Below are 18104 nucleotides of genomic sequence, written 5' to 3' on the forward strand. Positions count from 1 at the left end.
TCGCAGCATGTCGGGAGATAGGATTATAGAGAATGCTTGATGTTAGTTTGCTTCGGATGAGGATGGATTATATGGCTATATGATGTGGACTTTGTGAGTTAGGTTCGGATTAATAGAGTATGTGCTGTGGCAACTTAATCAAAAAGCGCGTGAAATAATGATTAACTTTAGTGGTGGGTGGGGGGTTAGTTTAAAGTTAGTGTGGGATGTCGGAGTGGAGGAGTCGGAGCGGAGTGAACTCACCGTTGGCGGCTGATGGGCATGGTTCACCTGGCCAACGAAGGCGCCATACTGCACGGTCTGCACTTCGTTCTGTGTAAAGGAGCGCTCGCCTTGGGTCGGTAATCGCAAGGGGAGTGGCAAAAAAAATCAAAATTATAAAAATTAGCATACTTAAGGCAAGTAAAAAGTAATCAAGCTTATAGGAAAATATATTTTACAGATACTAGCTTAAATATTTATCTTTATAAGGTTATTTTTTTGACGGATATATTCCGCTTTAAATCTCTAGTACGTATTTCAAGAGACACGACTAACTTTCTTAAATAAAACACATTTATAACTTTACAGAACTGAATTAAAATAATATCTTACAGATACTAAAGATAATATCTAGTAACTCACCGTCATAAGGACGCATAATGCCCGGATGAGCCAGACTCTCCACATTGAGTTGCTCCCCGCGATTGGTTTCATGTTGCAAGAAGGTGGCCCTGAAAATATAACACATATTTAATAAAGTTTTCCAACCCATTTAGATTTTAAAACCCACTTTGATGGCGCCACAGATTCCTCCACCATTGTGGAGCCCTCATCACCCTCAATGCCAAAGTGATCCTTGGTCTGTTTCTTCTTGAGTATAATGTCGATGTAGCCGGCAATGAGCTGGACAATCTGCTCGGCCTCGGTCGTTTGCACCGAGTAGTACTGGTTGGCATAGTCGCCAAAGTCTAGGGTAAAGGTATTCGGTGAGGCGCCCCAACGACGCACGGTGGTCAGTGGCCAGGAGACGAGAATCTCCTTGGTGCGCTCGTCCAGACGCAGCACCGAGTCCTTGGTGACACCCAACAGACGCGGCACTAGCTTGTTCTTGCCGTTCATCTTCTCCTTGACGAGGAAGAAGGTGACACCGTAGGTGGGCAGTTCCCGGGCGGTCTTGGTGTACAAAACTTTGGCGTCGATCTCGGAAAGCTCAGAGTGCCTTCGGTGCTCCAGAAAGACCTTCTTCTCAATGCCCTTTACACGGACATAAGACTGGGGCAGGAAGTCCTTCAAGCTGATGAGAGTTAAGGATTAAAAGAGGTCCTTTTGGAGGTCTCATATCAACTTACTCTAAGAATCCCGGCTTGTGCTTGGACTCATTGTGGGGTCCAAACTGTATGTGGACTTGGATTCCAGCAAACTCGCAGGCTGAGGATTGAAATCACAATGAAACTCGGATCTTTAAGGGCTTGAGGACAAAAATCTTACCCTTCTCCTGTGTCACAGGATGTGTGCCATCTAGAATGGCATCCCTGGCTTGAACATAGAGCAGGTTCAGTTGGACAGGATCTCGAGAGTCAATGTTCTGGTCCGAGAAGAAGAACCTGCGGCGCAGCAGGACCGTCTCTGCTTCGTCAATGCCCTGCTCCCTCAAAGTGCGACTCACATCCACCCAGTTCACTGAAAAGATAGTCTTTAGTATCCTTCTTCAAGGACTAAAAGTAGGTGACTTACTCTCATCATCCGTTTTGAGTTTCTTGCGTAAACTTTCCATCTTGGCGTCGCGATCCTTCTCCATGATCTTGCGCTTGAGGGTCAGAGTTCCAAACTTGTTGTCCGGCAGATTCTCGTTCTGGGCCTCGTTGTCCTCGCGCACCAGGCCGTACTCCTCGTGGTTGGTGATGCCGATCTTGGTGCAGATGACCACCATGAGCTGCGACACCGGCTGGGAGTCGTCCACCAGAATAGTCTTGACAGCCCCATCCAGCATCCGGACGCGCAGGGTGCGCAGCTTTCGTCGGTACTCTAGAGTGTCCTGGTTGTGCAGGATGTAGTAGCCCAGAGTGCGTCCAGCCTCGAGCCAAACGCCCTGTTGGTTCTGCTCATCGGAGATGAACAATCCATATTCGCTGGCTGTGGAAGGGGATTCACCATTAAAGGATTGGCCCTCTTAAGGATTATTTGAGGATTAACTTACGTTGTCCTTGCACAGCTTCGGCAAACTTATCGCGGATGATCTTGCAGGCATCGAAGACTGTGGTGTTGGGCTGGAACTGTATGGTCTTGGTGACACGACCACCCTCCAGTTGGATGCGCAACGATAGCGTGGACATCCTGATGTCGTCGTTGGAGTTTCTTCTTGACTCCTGTTATTCGTACTCCTCCTCCTCTTCTTCTTTTAACTTTCTCTCCTCCGCCGCGTCGTCGTTTCCTTGGTCTAGGCTCCAAGGATGTGCGAAATGCAAAAGGCACTGTAACGGTAGAATAGAAATGGTCTTAGTTTAGGCTAGAATATGTACTAAAGATAGTTTTAGGCTAATGTGTTGAAAAAAGGTTGGAAATCAGAAACCAAAAACCTGAAAACCAGGAACCAGAAACCAGAGGCCAGAGACCAAAGACCAGAAACCTAAACCACCCCCAGAAGCGTGAAGAGATAGCCGGGAAAAGGCGGTGGCAGCCACCACCCAAAACGCAGACGACCGATAAAATTGCTGATGAAAATCTTCTCCATAAACACACACAGACACACACAGGACACTCGCTGAGAGGAGGGCGGGCAGAGAGAGAGGGCAGCTTCAGGACACTTCAGTTGCCAAATCAAAGCCTGAAAAGCCCATTGTAGTTTCCACCAGGGGGGGGGGTAGGAATGCCATTCAATCCATTTGGTCCTGTCGCTCCCCCCTCTTGTCCATCTGCTGTGTCATTAGAGAGAGAGGACATTCGCTTAGGATTTGGAAGGAAAGCCAAGTTAAGTTCCCCTAATGCCACACATTCTCCATCCCCAAAAGTGGCCGTAATTGATTTTCTGTCGCCCTTTTTTTTCGCCATTCGATCCTGCGACCAGAAAAGCTCCTAACTGTGTCAGAGTTCACTTGGCAAACAATACACCAGTTTTTTTTTTTATGGTCACTGGTAAGCAAAAATCAATAATTTACACAAATGTTTTGTTTTTTTTTTTTTTTGTTCGCCCATTTTTTATCTGCTTTTTGTCGAAGAGAGCCAGAGCCAGCTAGAGAGGAAGCTTGTAAGCGGAAGCACTTGAAATTTCCGGCAGACGACACACACACACACACACACACACACTGTGTAGCACTTTAACAATTACTTTTTATAACGGGACAGGACGCCTCTTCCATATGGCGATTATGCATATGTGGTGGTCGGCTTTCTCCGGAGCTGGATGTGGAAGGATTGTTGTTGTTCGACGGAGCGAAGGCTGAGGCACGTCTGCTGTTCACGGAATCTGGCACGTAAGTGATGGAAGGAAATGGAAAGGCTGAGTCAGCTCTGCGGCAGAGACAGAAGCGGCAGAGGGATGCTGCCTGGTCGACGTCGACGTCAGCATCCCTTCGCCAGTTGTGGAAAAGGAGACCTCCAGAGAAAGCTGGAGAGAGTGCGAGAAAGCGGCAGTTAAGAGCGCCTGCGCCGTGCTTTCAGAGAAACAGAGAGAGAGAGAGAGTCAAAGGGTGCAGCAGTCTCCGTTGAAAAAGCACCCTCTTTAGGTTCTCTGGAAAATGGATGTGCGCCCTCTCTTTAAGAGAGGTTTCGGGAGGCTTTTTCTTCAAAGCGCCTGAGTGGCGCCAGCTGGCCAAGTATCTGAATCCTGCGCAGCTTCAGAAGCAGGAAGAGAGTGGCAGCAGGACCCTCAATGCGTAATCTGATATGTGGCGGCGGGTTAAAAGCCTCCACTGCGCCGCAGGACGACAGGTTTCAGGATACAGTGCGCAGAGCTTATACTTGAGGAGGAGTTGGAATAATAATATAATTAAATAAAGTCTACTCCTTCTACTATGTTTCTTAAATGTCCTTTTATGGTATTTTCCACTTTTTATGGCCTTTTCAGAAATTCCTTTTTTTTTATGTACCTTTCTCCTATAGCTTACCCCACTTTATGGAGTAATTCGATACCACCTATTGATTCAATTAACTTTATATGCTCGTCTGGACGAAGCTAATAAAACATCCGCAGGAAACACAAAGGACGACAGGGAGATGGATGCAGGACATTAGAAGGACCTCGACTGGAAGCTATCTATCAAAGAAATACAAACATTGGAAGTCTGGCTAACAATATCACATTTCTCATGAGGAAACTTGACGATTTCTCCCAATCCTAGTGAGGAACCCTATAGAAGAAGTGGAGACCAGTGGAGGAGTCATAAAGTTGAAGCTGATGAACTAAGCCCACGGCCACCACGAAACCGCACTTTTTTAGGAGTTTCACTTCCCCCAATTCCCACAACTGATTGCACCTCCATCCAAATGCAAATCCAGATGGTATCCCAAAGCCATCGGAGGTGGAGTCACAGCCTCTCACTAATTGGCAACCACTTTCCTACCCAGAAGTCACACTGAGCTGCTAATGGATGTAATTTACGACCCACAAGGCTGGCCAGTGAGAAAAACTAATTAATTGGCGGGGGGATTGGGGATTGGTTATTGGGGATTTCTGGTAAGAAAAAGCCTTAAATTGGCCAAAACTAAATACTATATATATTAATAGAAATCGTTAGTTAACTTACTTTTCAAAAACTTGTCAAGACGCATGATGGAATCTCGTTTTTGGCAATCTCGAGTTTCCAAATTAAGATTTAAGGCACAGGGCTTAGTTAGTTAGTTAGAGTGTTTAAGACTTAAAGGCACGCTGGGGCGTTGTGTTGGTGTTGGTGTTCTAGTGTGTTGGTTTTTGTTGTGATTTTAAAAACAGGATCATATCGTTGTTCAATCGAAAAGGCATTACGGGGTTTTGGATTTTAAAAATCGATGACTGCAGTCGGCAGCGCCTTCTCGCAACAGAGATCACTCGGTAGATCCTGCGACTCCTGCGGGGCAACTGCTCGACGAGCCGAGGCACGTTTGTGGTGTTGGCAACGGCAAACGGAGTCCAGACCGTTTTTGTACAAAAAATTGTACAGAACCGAAATACAATTTAAAAAGTAGTAGTAGTAGTCAACACAAAACGACAACAATTTTTGAAAAATCTTAAAAAACTCGTATACAACAACGTCTTTTTTGTTTTTTTTTTAACAAATAACATTTAAAATTTTAGTTTTTTTTGTTCTCTAGTATAAAAGCTTGTGTAAAGTTTTTTTTAATATATAATCGTGTGACTGTGTATATATCGTTAAAATCGTGTAAGGCTTTATAACAAATTGGTGTTTTTTTTTTAGTTTAGTTGTAGTTCTAAGGCAAACTAGTGGCAGATCGGCGATTCAATCGCACTGACTTAAGGTCTATTTTTTAAAAAAGTAAAGTTTTCTGTCCAAGGCACTCGACTCGAGAGTTAAGTTAGGGATTTCTTAGGGATAAGGCACTCTAAACGAACTATTACGAAAAAACAGGAACCGAAACGGTACAAAAGGCACTTGACCGCCAAACTTAACGAATATTTTTTAATTTTTTTTATTTTAATTTTTTTTTTGGTTAACAACTGAGGCACAAACGGTTTAAAAAGTCGCGGACTTGAACAAAATATATATAGAATTCTTTGTGGAGAAGAGAAGATTGTGTGGCAGCTGTGGCAGAAAGTCCTGCCCGATTAGCGGCTAGGCCTAGAATGATGTGCTATGCCGGCGACACATCGTGAGCTTCTGATGCCAACATCATCCATTCCACAAGTCGTAAGCATTGTGAGAATCGGCGACTTGCCGGCGACGTCCTGGCTTCTCATCGGCGCATGCTCCGCGGCCAGGACATCGGATGATGATGATGCTGGGATGAAACGGCATGTTCCCAGCTTCCAGCCATGGCGAGGATGTGCGAGCAGGATGCGAGGATGAGATCGTAAAAAATTGCCTAAGCGGCAGGGATGGTTTGGGCGCGTTTCCTGCAGCACCCATCACTTTGCGGGCTCCTTGCGGAAAATCCACCACCAACTGTGTCCGCCCAATGGGTGGCGTTGGACCACCAATGGCTGAACTTCGCTTTCGCCTTATGTACAACAAGCTGACATGTTTTCGTTACCATTTACTTGGCCAAGTTGCATAAATTAAGTTCGGGTTTTGGCCAAAAAGAGCCATCGGGCCATGCGAAATGAATAATGGTCCAAAAATTGGGAAAATCGGACAGCGGGAGATCTATTCCTCTATTTTCTTTTTTTGGACTATTATCCTTTGTGAGCTATTTTTTAATTAGTTAAGGAAATCAGATTTTCTTCGTGATTAATTGTAGGAAAATGAGTTACGAAAAGTTGAAACTATCTTTAAGTTGGCAGGACCTCCAGGACCTTCTCATCCACCCACCAATACCACTTATCTCTGCAATAATAGCCAAGGAGAGGCAAAAAAAAAAAGCTCAACTGGCGCGACATTCTGGCGCCATAGCCTCCATTTTGTCTGGCCATATAAAATGGATATGCATGTGTGTGTATGTGTATCCTTATCCTGGTGGGTGCGTAGGAGTCCTGTGGTGGCCGCCAAGGAATCTGCACAGTTTTCTCTTGTCTTGGGACACGTCGTTACTCCTTCGCTAGTCAGCCAGCCCTCCACCCAACCAATTCAGCCATGTTTTCCCCCTGATTGTCCTGACAAGGATAACAAAAAGCTGCGCCAATGTGGAGCCTTTTTATGTAATTTGCACAGTTTTTATTTCTGTTTTGTTAAGTGGAAAAATAGAATTTGCCCAGCGGTCTTCCCCAGGCATAAAACGAAGCTCCAGGAAAGCCATAAAGTTTAAGAGACCTATTAGTGATCTGCTTTATAGGTAGGATTGATTACCTAGTTGGGGACTCTAGGGGGATTCTCATTCCCAGCAATCTTAAGATAACTAAGATATTTAAAAATATTTATATTTGTTTAAGAAATTCCCCAAAGACAGCTTTCTTGTTTATCTTTCTTTAATCTTTAGGTAGTCTTTTTAAGAAGAAAGTACATACTTGTTTATGGAAATATTATCGTTTTAACACCTCTACTCACCTCAATTCGTTGGCCAAGAAATTCGATTCAGTTTCTGTTGATTTCGAATGGTTTTTGTTGAGAAATGTGTTTATCGAAAGTTGTTTGTTGTGTGTACTCGCTCGTGTGTGTATAAGTGTGTATAGAGGCAGTGTTAAAAGTTGTCGTTGTTGCAGTTACTTCTATTTGTTTCTATTTCTTCGTTGCTGATGTCGTTTTTAAGATTTGTTTAAAAGATCTGTAAATAGAAGAGCAAAGCCAAACGGTTAAAACGGCATTTGCGAAACCAAAGCGAAATTAAGACCCGGCTAAATCTATCTCAATCTCTCCCAACGTGCCACAAAGCTACACACAACACAACATAGGAGTGGAGTGTATCTGAAAACGCACAAAGCATTTTTCCTGTTTTCATTTTCCATATTAGCACAGCTCGACCTCGACGATGATGGGTGGCAGGCCGAGGAGTTGGAGTTAGGTGGGCCATCTGGAGAAGGAGGAGGAGGAGATGCATCTTGTATATCTATAGCCGCACATATACGGACTGAATAGATGTTGGCATTGCGGTTAATGCCACCAAGGCAGCCGGAGCAAGAGCCAACAGCAACACCATAGAATACCATTCCAAGAATGCTGCACCAGACTTTTCCATTAGCGACTTTTGTTTATACGACTTTCGAGCAACTCGAACCCAGTGAAGAAACAACTACAGAAAATATCAATCAACACCCAAAAGCCCAAAAGAGTGCACCAAGACGACAAGATCGGATAGGATACGATGGAGAGTTGTCTGGCCAGGAATGTGGTTACTGGAGGTTACTTACAAATATTACTCCTAAAATACTTAATTTTTAGATCAGCTTATAAGCTTATAAGAGTTGAGTAACATGGTAATCAAAAGATTAATTAATTTAAAAGTCTTTACAACTAATCCGGCTCGTACAGGTGCAGGTCGGACCTCAACTCATTCACAAGAAACACTATATAATCATGGGGGCGTGGGTGCCTCACCCAGCGATCTCCTTCCACAGAATGAAAGCGAAAATGCGATATTGTGGGCGTTGGACAAGTTTTCGAGCTTAGTGGGTCGACGGCTGATTGGGTTCACCATATACACATATAGACAGTACATATATGTAACTGGGTATGTGTATAAAGTTCTTCGCGGGGCAATCAAAATTACAAAACGATAGCGTCACGTAGTTATAGCGAACACAATCTGAGACCTTGGCACGATTCCGGCATGCAGCCAGATGTCGGGCTAGGGGCTCAGGCACGTTCTACGATGCTGAAACTCCGGCGGCTAAAAGGGTTCCGAGTACAGAGGCAGGCAGGAATGGGTTTATTGACCTGAGATTAGGGATCTTCTATCCTATAGCCCCTAGCAAAGTCTTCATTATTGAATTAAGCTTTTAAATTAGCTGCCTGTCACCTCAACACTAATGTCTAGTCAGAACCATCAAAGACCCACAAAATAATACATCTTATAGATGTGACGGTGGTGATGACTACACATCCAAGTGCTTAAATCAGCTTTCAATCCCATAAATCACATCACAACCAAGAAATAAAAATTGGGAGAAAGAGAAAAATAAACTGCCAAAGAAAATTCAACGTGAAATGTGTTGAAAAAAGCCTCTCGGAAAAAAAAGTTGCCTTTACGATTCAAAGCAAAAACAGATTTGAATTAAACCAAAACAACATATACCTTATATATGAGCTCAATCGCCTAGATTCTATATATGTTAGGTGCCTAAAAATATCCAGCATAAACGAGAACTTTCAAGGTAAACAAAGTCACAGAGGAGGGCACAGACAAATCTTTTGGATTTTCGATTCGATGCGTACTAGTACAACCCCACCAAGCCCCACAAAAGTTTGGAAATTCAATGTGTGAAGAATCGAAATCCCCACTAGTCCCCAATCCCCAGGGCCCCCATGTCGATATGGCACGATTTCCACGCTAGACTGGAAATAGAACGACGCGAATGCCGGCAAAGTCAACGTCAAACGATTACAGAATTGATCCCAACCAGGTGAACTTTTAAGATTCTAGTCCCCAACGTCTAGTCTCTCGCAGGGATCTCCACTGTACCACCCAGCCGATGATGATGCGATGCTGCTCTTGGCTCATTCATCTGCCTATGACTCATAGCTGAATTTATAGAAATTTCATAAAATTTTGTACTACAACTCGGTAGTTTGGGGAACCAACCAGATGGCGAGATCCCCAAGATGCGAGATCGCTGATCGCTGCCCACCGGCGACTCGCTTGATTATGAGTTTCGGATGAGCGATGTAACAACACACAGCAGCCATCAAACGATTCAAGCTAAAAGTTTTATTTTTTTTTTAATATTTTTAATGTCAGTGGAAAGTGACGGACTGTCGAAAGGTACTAGTCGTTAAGCGAATGTGTCACGATCCAGTGAGAGCCACAGAAAAATGGTATAATTACGTTGCCTTTCGGGTTTTTTTGTTCAACTCTGTAGTGTTTTGTACTAAAACAATTATGTTAGTTAGGTGGAAAAATATATAAATATTTTTATGAGCTTTTCTAACCTTGTTAAGGTGAAAATTATGATCTTTTTTGAAAATATTCGGTTCTATGGAAAATTCTATGAATCCTATAGCTTTCATTAAAATATCTCTGACTAAGAAGCTCTCTCATTGTTTAAAAATTGCATTGGCAGATAAGATATACAATTCCAAACGTAGACATAATGTTTATTTGGCGAAAATACTTATAAACAACAGTCACGTTTCTGAGTTCCCTTTCTCTGATTGAGGGCATTCAACTTTATGGAAATTGATCGGCAATAAACACTTTTTAGGGAGAATAATGTTCTCCTTGAGCTTGATATTATTGGCTAGTTGGAAAGCAGGCCGCCCACAAGTGGAGGTCAACTCAGAGAGAGAGACTAGGTGCACCTTACGATAACCCCTGACTCGGGCTGTGGTAATTTGAGTAAACAAGACATCGCAGTCGTCGCAGAGTTGCTGGGGCAACTATGTACTACGGCCCGTCATCGCCTCACAATGGGGCACAAATTTGTGTATCACTATCAGAGTCACAGCATCGCGGCAGTCACAGCAACAACAATGGGCGGCCAATGATGATGGCGAAATCCAGATAAAAGATGCATTAAAAGTAACTAAATACACAAATAAACAAACCGAAGGATGGATGGTTGGATGTCTGAAAGGATGGATGGATGGGAAGGCAAACAAACAAATCAATTCGAATGAATCGACGACAAAAGTGACCTCAAAAGGGGGAGGACCTGGGTGGGTTGGCAGGCATAAAGGACAACCTCTCGATGGGCTGTAATTTTCAATTATGTTATCATCAAGGTGGTGGCACATCATAATGCGGCCAAATGATGTCAAGTGATAGGGATCAGAGCACTAATTAGAGTCCTTCATGGAGAGAGGAGCGTGTTTGTAATTAGCTCTACTTATGATACCGGATAACATCAATGAACAGAGAGTAAGGTGAATCGGAAAGGAAGGATTATAGTATACATATATACCAACATTCCTTCTCGTATGTTAATATCTTTATACAGATATGTATTTATAGACAATGTGTACGATTCTCCCCTAGAAATTTCACATTTCCTGCCAACAAGAATTGCCTTTGCTTCCTTCCTTCCTTTATGCCTTTCTGGCCACATCTACATACGAAAGACATTGCCAAGCAATTTTATGATTGGATGCCAAGTTCCATTCCCATGCCCACTCAAGAGGGAGGAACCCTACCCACTGGATGTCGTCGGCAAAAAATTAGGCTCCCGACTGCCGGGCTCCAATGGATTTTCGCACAAGTGAGTGCCAAAAGCGACAGGGGTACTTTCGCATATAAACAATATATATACATATCTATATATATATTTAGATATAGTCAGTCAGGGGCATCTCTCTGATGGAGGGGAATCTGCAGCTGAGTTGACTTTGAGGGGCACAAACCAAAGAGTGTTTTTTTCTTTTCACACTCGTACAAAGCAGTTTCATTGATTAAAAAAGAGCCTTCCTTGTGGAGCTTCCCCGCCCCAGATGAAATGGAAATAAATTGCAAGGCAAGGCCAAGCCTAGCGATAACTGCCACTGGACACGACACGACAGTCTCCGGAAAAGGGGGAGACACTTTCCGTGGAGAGATAATCAAATCGGGAATGGAATGCATAAAATGTATAGGGTTGGGGTTGGCCTACACTTGAATTAATCTTTTAAGAACTAGGTATACAGATACATTTCTAGGAAAGCCTAGGAATAATATAATCTCAAATCCATAACAAACCTCCATCCGCTTTAAAGGCAGTTACATCTCAAGGGTTACAAGCCCGTACCCCCCACTGATTTGGGGTGTGGATCCGGCAGAGTGACAAACCACAACCCGTTGCAATCCAAAAGCTGGAATGCCAAAGCTGACATATCGATTGACCGCATCCAATGGACTCGCTGACGGACTGACAGATTGATGAAGTGCCCATATGCGTGTTTGGGCCGCTAAGGCCCACCAGAAAAACGCCAATGAATTACTGACGTAATCAAGCAGGGATTTACGACACCCCCCATGACGGGGGAATGGGAGATTGGGAATCGAATCGTATTCCACACAACCCGATCGGGAGCCAAACCCACTTCCACATCCAGAGATAAACAAAACAAATAAAAACGAACCGAGTTCGGTAGTCGGATAATGGAAATTAATTTTTGCATAAATCTTCGCACAAACTTCACAAACTTGGTGACAATAACGCCCGAAGGCAGACAACAAATACGAGTGTTTATTTTTAGAAATGCATATTTTTTTTATCAGCATTAATAGTAAACAAGGGACTGGCGAGGAGGATTCTTAATGACTCAACCATTCAATATCGACGATGAGTGTGCGTGGAAAAAAAAAGGGAATGCGAATCCCAAACCCGAATCGAAATCGGCAGAGGAAATACTTGAAATTCCGATATGGTGCGGTTCTGGTTTTCGCTTTCCACCTCCGCCACTTGAGAGTTCCGCGTAATTAAGAAACATTCCCAAACAATAAACTATTCCATAATACGAGGGGCTGGCTGGCTGGACACCAGAACCAGAAGACAGAAGACCCAATCGAACTCAATATAGAATCTAGAAGAATGAGCTCCATATAAAAATGATTCTGTTTATTTAGCATTTTTGAATGTTGGGCTAGCTGGCTGGAAACAGAAACTGAAACATGTGTGCGGCAGCAGTTTGAGAGACCTACCATCAAAATGTATCTGTATCTATATATATACACACGCCTTTCAGCAGGCATGTATGTATCTACGAGCAAGTGCAATACGAAGCCAATGAAAATGCTGAGGCGTTAAGAAAATAGAGCGCACACATCACTTGTTATTTTTATTTTTTAATTGTTATTACGGCTTTGCTTTTGTTCTTTTTTTTTTTTTAACACATTTTTTTTTGTTGAATTTTGATATGGTTAGCAATTGATTTAATTGAGCTTGAAACATGCACTGAACATTTGTCGTCAAGTGGCACTTAGTTGGGGAAAGTTTTTAATGAACTTTCCCTAGAAGTCTTCACTGACATCCCCCTACTGACACTCTCATTTCACGCTTGCCAAATAAAAAATCAATTAATTACAAAATTTACAAAATACGAATTAAACCTCACTACAATAACATCCCCGGGACATCAATCTCGCTTTCGAAAGTTGTATGGCCAGCGTATCCATTGAACGACCTTTGCACTCCCTCCGTCTCCCCTTTCGCCCAGAGCAATGCCGAATTAATGAATACAGCTCAATTAATAAAACAGAAAAAATAATAAAAATATGCAAAGCAATAAAAAAAAAAAATCCAAGCAGATATTGTAGATACAGTGTAGAAAATGCAGTCACTTGTCTGGCGGCGGCAATCGAAACGTGCCCCAAAATGGGCAACGTGCACTGCCCACTGGCAGGCGGCAGTTCAGTTCCAGCAGTGACCGAGTTACAAATCAGTTGGCTCAATGAATGGGTTTCGAAAACGAGTGTACACGCAGCTCTAAATATCACACAATAAGAAAAAAATATGTTTTAATTAATTACAGAACTGTATTAAAAAATGAAAGAGTTGGGGGATGTAGTGAGGATTTGTGTGAGAAGATGGTTTATTTGGGAGGTTTTTTGAATCAATATTTCTAATATTTGAATAAAGTAACCAAAACCAAACCAAAAAACCAATTAATATCCAAAACATTTGTCAAGTGTACCACTTGGCGGATGCAAAGCTTCCACACGTCCATGTCTACGTCCGATATTTCGTATATTTGGTAGTTGTGGGGCCGATTCTCTGCCCACACAGCAGCATGGAGTGAAAATGAGCTTGGATCTCGATTTCTTTATATTTCCGAAGCGTGTTTATGTGGCTGAGGCATTCCAACAAAAAAATAAACACTAAACGAAAAACGCTAATAAGGTCAAAAAAGAGAGAGGGCGACCGAAATCGAGAAACGGCTTTAAACGAGCATTGACATTTCAAGATAATGGATATATAATAACACAAAAAAATATAAAAAATACGCCCACAAAATGGAGCGACAGCGGAATTCGCCAAACAATCCAACAAAAAATGTGAGGAAAACCACACAAAAGTCAGAGAAATTATGACAAAACCCCAAAAAAAAATCGAAAAAAATACATATTCGAATGCAAATTAAAATTTGGGAGAGAAAGAGAGATAAGCCAAGAGACAGAGAGAGTGGAAAAGGTAAAAAAATAAAAAACAATAAATCTAGTAAGAAATACAAAACAAATCTAAGCGTGCGTATGTATCTTGAAGATAATTTTTATTTATGGAGGCGGGCTAAAGGGGGTGGAGTGGGTGGCGCTGAAGGCAGCCAGCTGCTGTTAGGCACCGAAAAAAATATAGTCATGATCTCTATAGGTTTTGAATAAATAATAGAAACAGTAATCAGGTTTTAAAAACCTTTTTTCTAAAAAATAATTGTATCTGAGAGCTAGACTAGGTGGAATATGGGGGTTTACTGCTCCCCCTTTGTAGATTTTATTATTATTTCTATATATCAACATTTATTACTGTGCTTTCTGTTCAAACAAGAAATATAGAATGAAATATCTGTGTGTGTGGAAGCATAAAGTCAGGGGCAGACACATCAGACGTCGACGCCGAACGCTGGCAGAGCGATGAGGTAATTTTTCTGGTTGTTACTAAAAAAACTAAAACCGAAAAAAAACAACCATCTCCAGATGCTAGGTGGAACCTTTCCGGTGCGTGGAAAAGGGTTTTCCTCGGGGTTGCGCCGGCGCAGATCACACACTGTACTTTCAGATGAAACTATGGGTGTTACACAATTGATTCGATCATTGGCGGCACATATTGGCGCTGACCGTTTAAAAATAACACCATATGTCACGCACAAATACTCGCACTTGGCCGATTGGCTGATATACCTTTTTGGATTTTTCACAATTGAGCTGGGAACTCTTTGAAATTATTTGGTTGAACTTGAACGACTGATGATATCTATATGTACGATTCTTTTTTTTTATATATATGCTATAGATATGTATGTATATACGCGTATCGGTATCGGGCGCGGCACAATCGAACGAATTGGCACCGACGGCGGATGAAACTCAACTGAGCCATGGGGCCCCAAAGAGCCCCCGCCGGGGAGCAACAGTTGAGATACCAAGCGGAGAGCGACCGAGCAGAAGAAGAGAGCCTGGTGGTTCTCTCAGCTGCTGCTCTCTTCGGTGATCGCAGTCTTCAAAATGTAAACAAAACAAAATGTACCAGAAAACCGACTGCCAGCAGACGGTGGAGGAGCAGGAAGGGACAGGGAACCGGGCCACAAGGTGATGGACCCATGCCAGTGGGTTGCCTGATGACTAATCATCACCTCAATGGGCGCTGGTGTCTTTCTTTTTTTTACCCACAAATCAAGAGGAAGCGGCAAAGTGGAAGTGGAAGTAGCTTAGTCACTTGGGCAGTTCCAAGAAAAATGGCATTGGGAAGCTATTAGCACTAACCATACAGCATATAGACAACCCATTTCATACAACGAAAATGGACGCGAAAATTTCTTGCGACAGGCCCCAGCAGGCCCCAGAGCGGATTTCTTACGCTCTCTTACGCTCATCGTTCGTTCATCTTACGCTCATTCTCGCAATAAATGTTTTCTGTTTCTCAGTCTCTAAACGGAGCGCGATGAAGAAGGTTGGCCTGCGCTTCGGTTGATCTTTGTATGTATGCGTGTCACACATTCACATACATGGGTGTATGTGTGCGTGCGATTTCGTTTCGAAGCCAGCGCACAAAATTTTGATTTTTCTTACTTTTAAGGCTTGCTACCCTAACAAAATTCGGGTATTCGTTATTTGATGAAATGACGAAAGAAATTATATTATTTTTTATTTTATTTTTTTTTATTATTTCAGCATACATTTTTAATTTATTTAGGAATAAGATTAAGTGTTAGTAGTAAAATGTTTTCTGTATATATATTTTTACGAATCATTAAAAATCAATATACTGAGAAAGTGTCAGAGTATATTTCGGTCGGAGTCACTTAAAGCGCCGATTGCTTTTAAGTTTTTGTTGTTCTGCAAGAGGCTTGTGCATGCCTACTCTAACGATGGAATGATTTTTAGGGGAGGGTGAAGACACGAAAACAGCTGATGGACTTGTTTACCTTTTTTGTTTACAATTTTTCAGGCACTTGTTATTATATTTTGGGTTATTGTGAGATTTAATTAAATTATTGTCGTTAATTTAATAATTTCCTTATATATATTTCCTTATATATAATAACTTTAAAAAGTAATTTAATTCTTCACCCGTCTTCACCCTCCCCTAAAAATCATTCCATCGTTAGAGTAGGCATGCACAAGCCTCTTGCAGAACAACAAAAACTTAAAAGCAAACGGCGCTTTAAGTGACTCCGACCGAAATATACTCTGACACTTTCTCAGTATATTGATTTTTAATGATTCGTAAAAATATATATACAGAAAACATTTTACTACTAACACTTAATCTTATTCCTAAATAAATTAAAAATGTATGCTGAAATAATAAAAAAATATAATATACAAAATAATATAATTTCTTTCGTCATTTCATCAAATAACGAATACCCGAATTTTGTTAGGGTAGCAAGCCTTAAAAGTAAGAAAAATCAAAATTTTGTGCGCTGGCTTCGAAACGAAATCGCACGCACACATACACCCATGTATGTGAATGTGTGACACGCATACATACAAAGATCAACCGAAGCGCAGGCCAACCTTCTTCATCGCGCTCCGTTTAGAGACTGAGAAACAGAAAACATTTAATGCGAGAATGAGCGTAAGATGAACGAACGATGAGCGTAAGAGAGCGTAAGAAATCCGCTCTGGGGCCTGCTGGGGCCTGTAGCAAGAAATTTTCGCGTCCATTTTCGTTGTATGAAATGGGTTGTCTATATGCTGTATGGTTAGTGCTATTAGCCATAGAATTGTGACGAAGGCCTATGGCGATTTAGAAAACCTAATGTTTTTTAAACTTACAATAAGAATTCTACGTTGACTAATTGGAAAAAGGTCTTAAGATCGTTAACCAAGAATGGAAGTTGCAGCTTAATTAAGAAACAAAACCATAAGGGATGATGCACAGACCCAAACTACAACCACTTCCTAAACAACTTTCACTTGTAAATTAATTTAATGAGATTCTTGGCACATAACCATCAACTTTACATACAAATGGTAAGCACTATAGAAGGAAGATCTCCCAGTGACAATCATAGTCATCTAGCTGACTAAAAAGTGCGTCAACAAATGAAGCGTTACGCCTGGCTTTTGACTTCAATTAGGACCAATTATTGACACACTCATCGTACCAATTGAGCCGGCAGACTAGGGTCGGAGGGATAAAAAATGGAAATCTTTTTACGCGTACCAGCGGGAAGCCAGCACGAGTCTTTCGGGGTTGCAACTCCACAATTAACTCGAAAATTGAAGGCAATTTGCGAATCCCGACGACAACAACGACAAAGACTTCCCCCAACTGCAGGGCAGAGTATAGAAGTCGTAGTTATCTTATCGTGCTTCGAATTCTACGCCATATACGCTCGCTGTGTGTGCTCCCTCCGCTGAGTTGTTGGCTTTCTGGCTTTCAATCAAGAGCGATAAGTTGGAAGCAAACCGACTGCTGGGCTGATAATGCGCCGCATGTGGAGACTCCCTTGTTAATTCAATTATTGAAGCAGAATACCGACTGGCTAAAAAAAAAACAGGTTGCACTTTAATTAGCATAAAACGTGGGCAAAATATACACAAATATACATATATACAAACAAATGCGGGCGTTCCCTTCTGCGTTCTGCTTTTGGGAGGTGAGGCGCTTTTTTTACAGCGGAAAATGACCACTCGAAATGGGGCGGAATTCGCGTGACCACAACATCGTAAATGGCAAGCCCTGGGGGAAACCCCAAGTTTTTCCTGCGGGGCGCGCTATTTCCGAGGGAGGGTGCTCCACACCCCGGAGGAGCACCCACTAGCGAGAAAAACAACAACGAAATTCTTGTTGGTCGCAGCTGAATTTGCAGTTGCTGCGTTTACTGCTTTTTTCTGCTGTCCTTGCTGCTCCTACAATTGATTCGCAATGGGCTTGCATTAAACTTTAAGTTACTTACAAAATCACACAGCGAAACTGACTAAAAGTGCATTAAAAATGAGTAAATAAAACAAAACACTTTACTAAAAAAAACGTAGGACTTGTAACACTTCTTTCTTTGTTTACCAACACTCTAAGCGGATGTTTGCCAACACTAGGCTGACACAGTTTTTAGCCAGCTGCCAATACTTACGACCGTTAACAGAATGCAGGGCGCCAAATTCAAAACTACTGTTAACTTACAAATACTTTAAGACAACTTAAAGTTGTTGTTTAAAAAGCAATATCAAGGAATAGCCAGAAAGATAAATGATATCTTGAAAGCTGGCACCCCCACAAAATCGTGATAAATTTGTCTGGCTTTCCT

The 18104-nt window shown here is 42.2% G+C and overlaps 1 protein-coding gene across 4 annotated transcripts in view; it reads right to left on the bottom strand.

Moving 5' to 3' along the window:
- rhea (Talin_middle and talin-RS domain-containing protein rhea) overlaps positions 1-17875 on the bottom strand; it is a 28542-nt gene extending 10667 nt beyond the window's left edge. For 2 of the 4 annotated variants that reach the window (XM_043214021.2, XM_070280256.1), the window contains exons 1-9: positions 14530-14721; positions 7116-7332; positions 2180-2453; positions 1717-2115; positions 1471-1662; positions 1332-1410; positions 773-1276; positions 625-713; positions 244-332 (exon numbers count right to left, since the gene is read on the bottom strand). In XM_043214021.2, the coding sequence (XP_043069956.1) occupies positions 244-332; positions 625-713; positions 773-1276; positions 1332-1410; positions 1471-1662; positions 1717-2115; positions 2180-2315 (1488 nt within the window). In that variant the 5' untranslated portion in view covers positions 2316-2453; positions 7116-7332; positions 14530-14721. Of the gene's footprint in view, positions 1-243; positions 333-624; positions 714-772; positions 1277-1331; positions 1411-1470; positions 1663-1716; positions 2116-2179; positions 2454-7115; positions 7333-14529; positions 14724-17756 lie in introns of those variants that run through there. The other 2 variants (XM_070280257.1, XM_070280258.1) reach the window with 2 other exon arrangements.
- Between the last annotated feature and the right edge of the window lie 229 nt (positions 17876-18104).

The sequence above is a fragment of the Drosophila bipectinata genome, chromosome 3L, assembly GCF_030179905.1.
Source record: "Drosophila bipectinata strain 14024-0381.07 chromosome 3L, DbipHiC1v2, whole genome shotgun sequence".
Lineage (NCBI taxonomy): Eukaryota > Metazoa > Arthropoda > Insecta > Diptera > Drosophilidae > Drosophila > Drosophila bipectinata.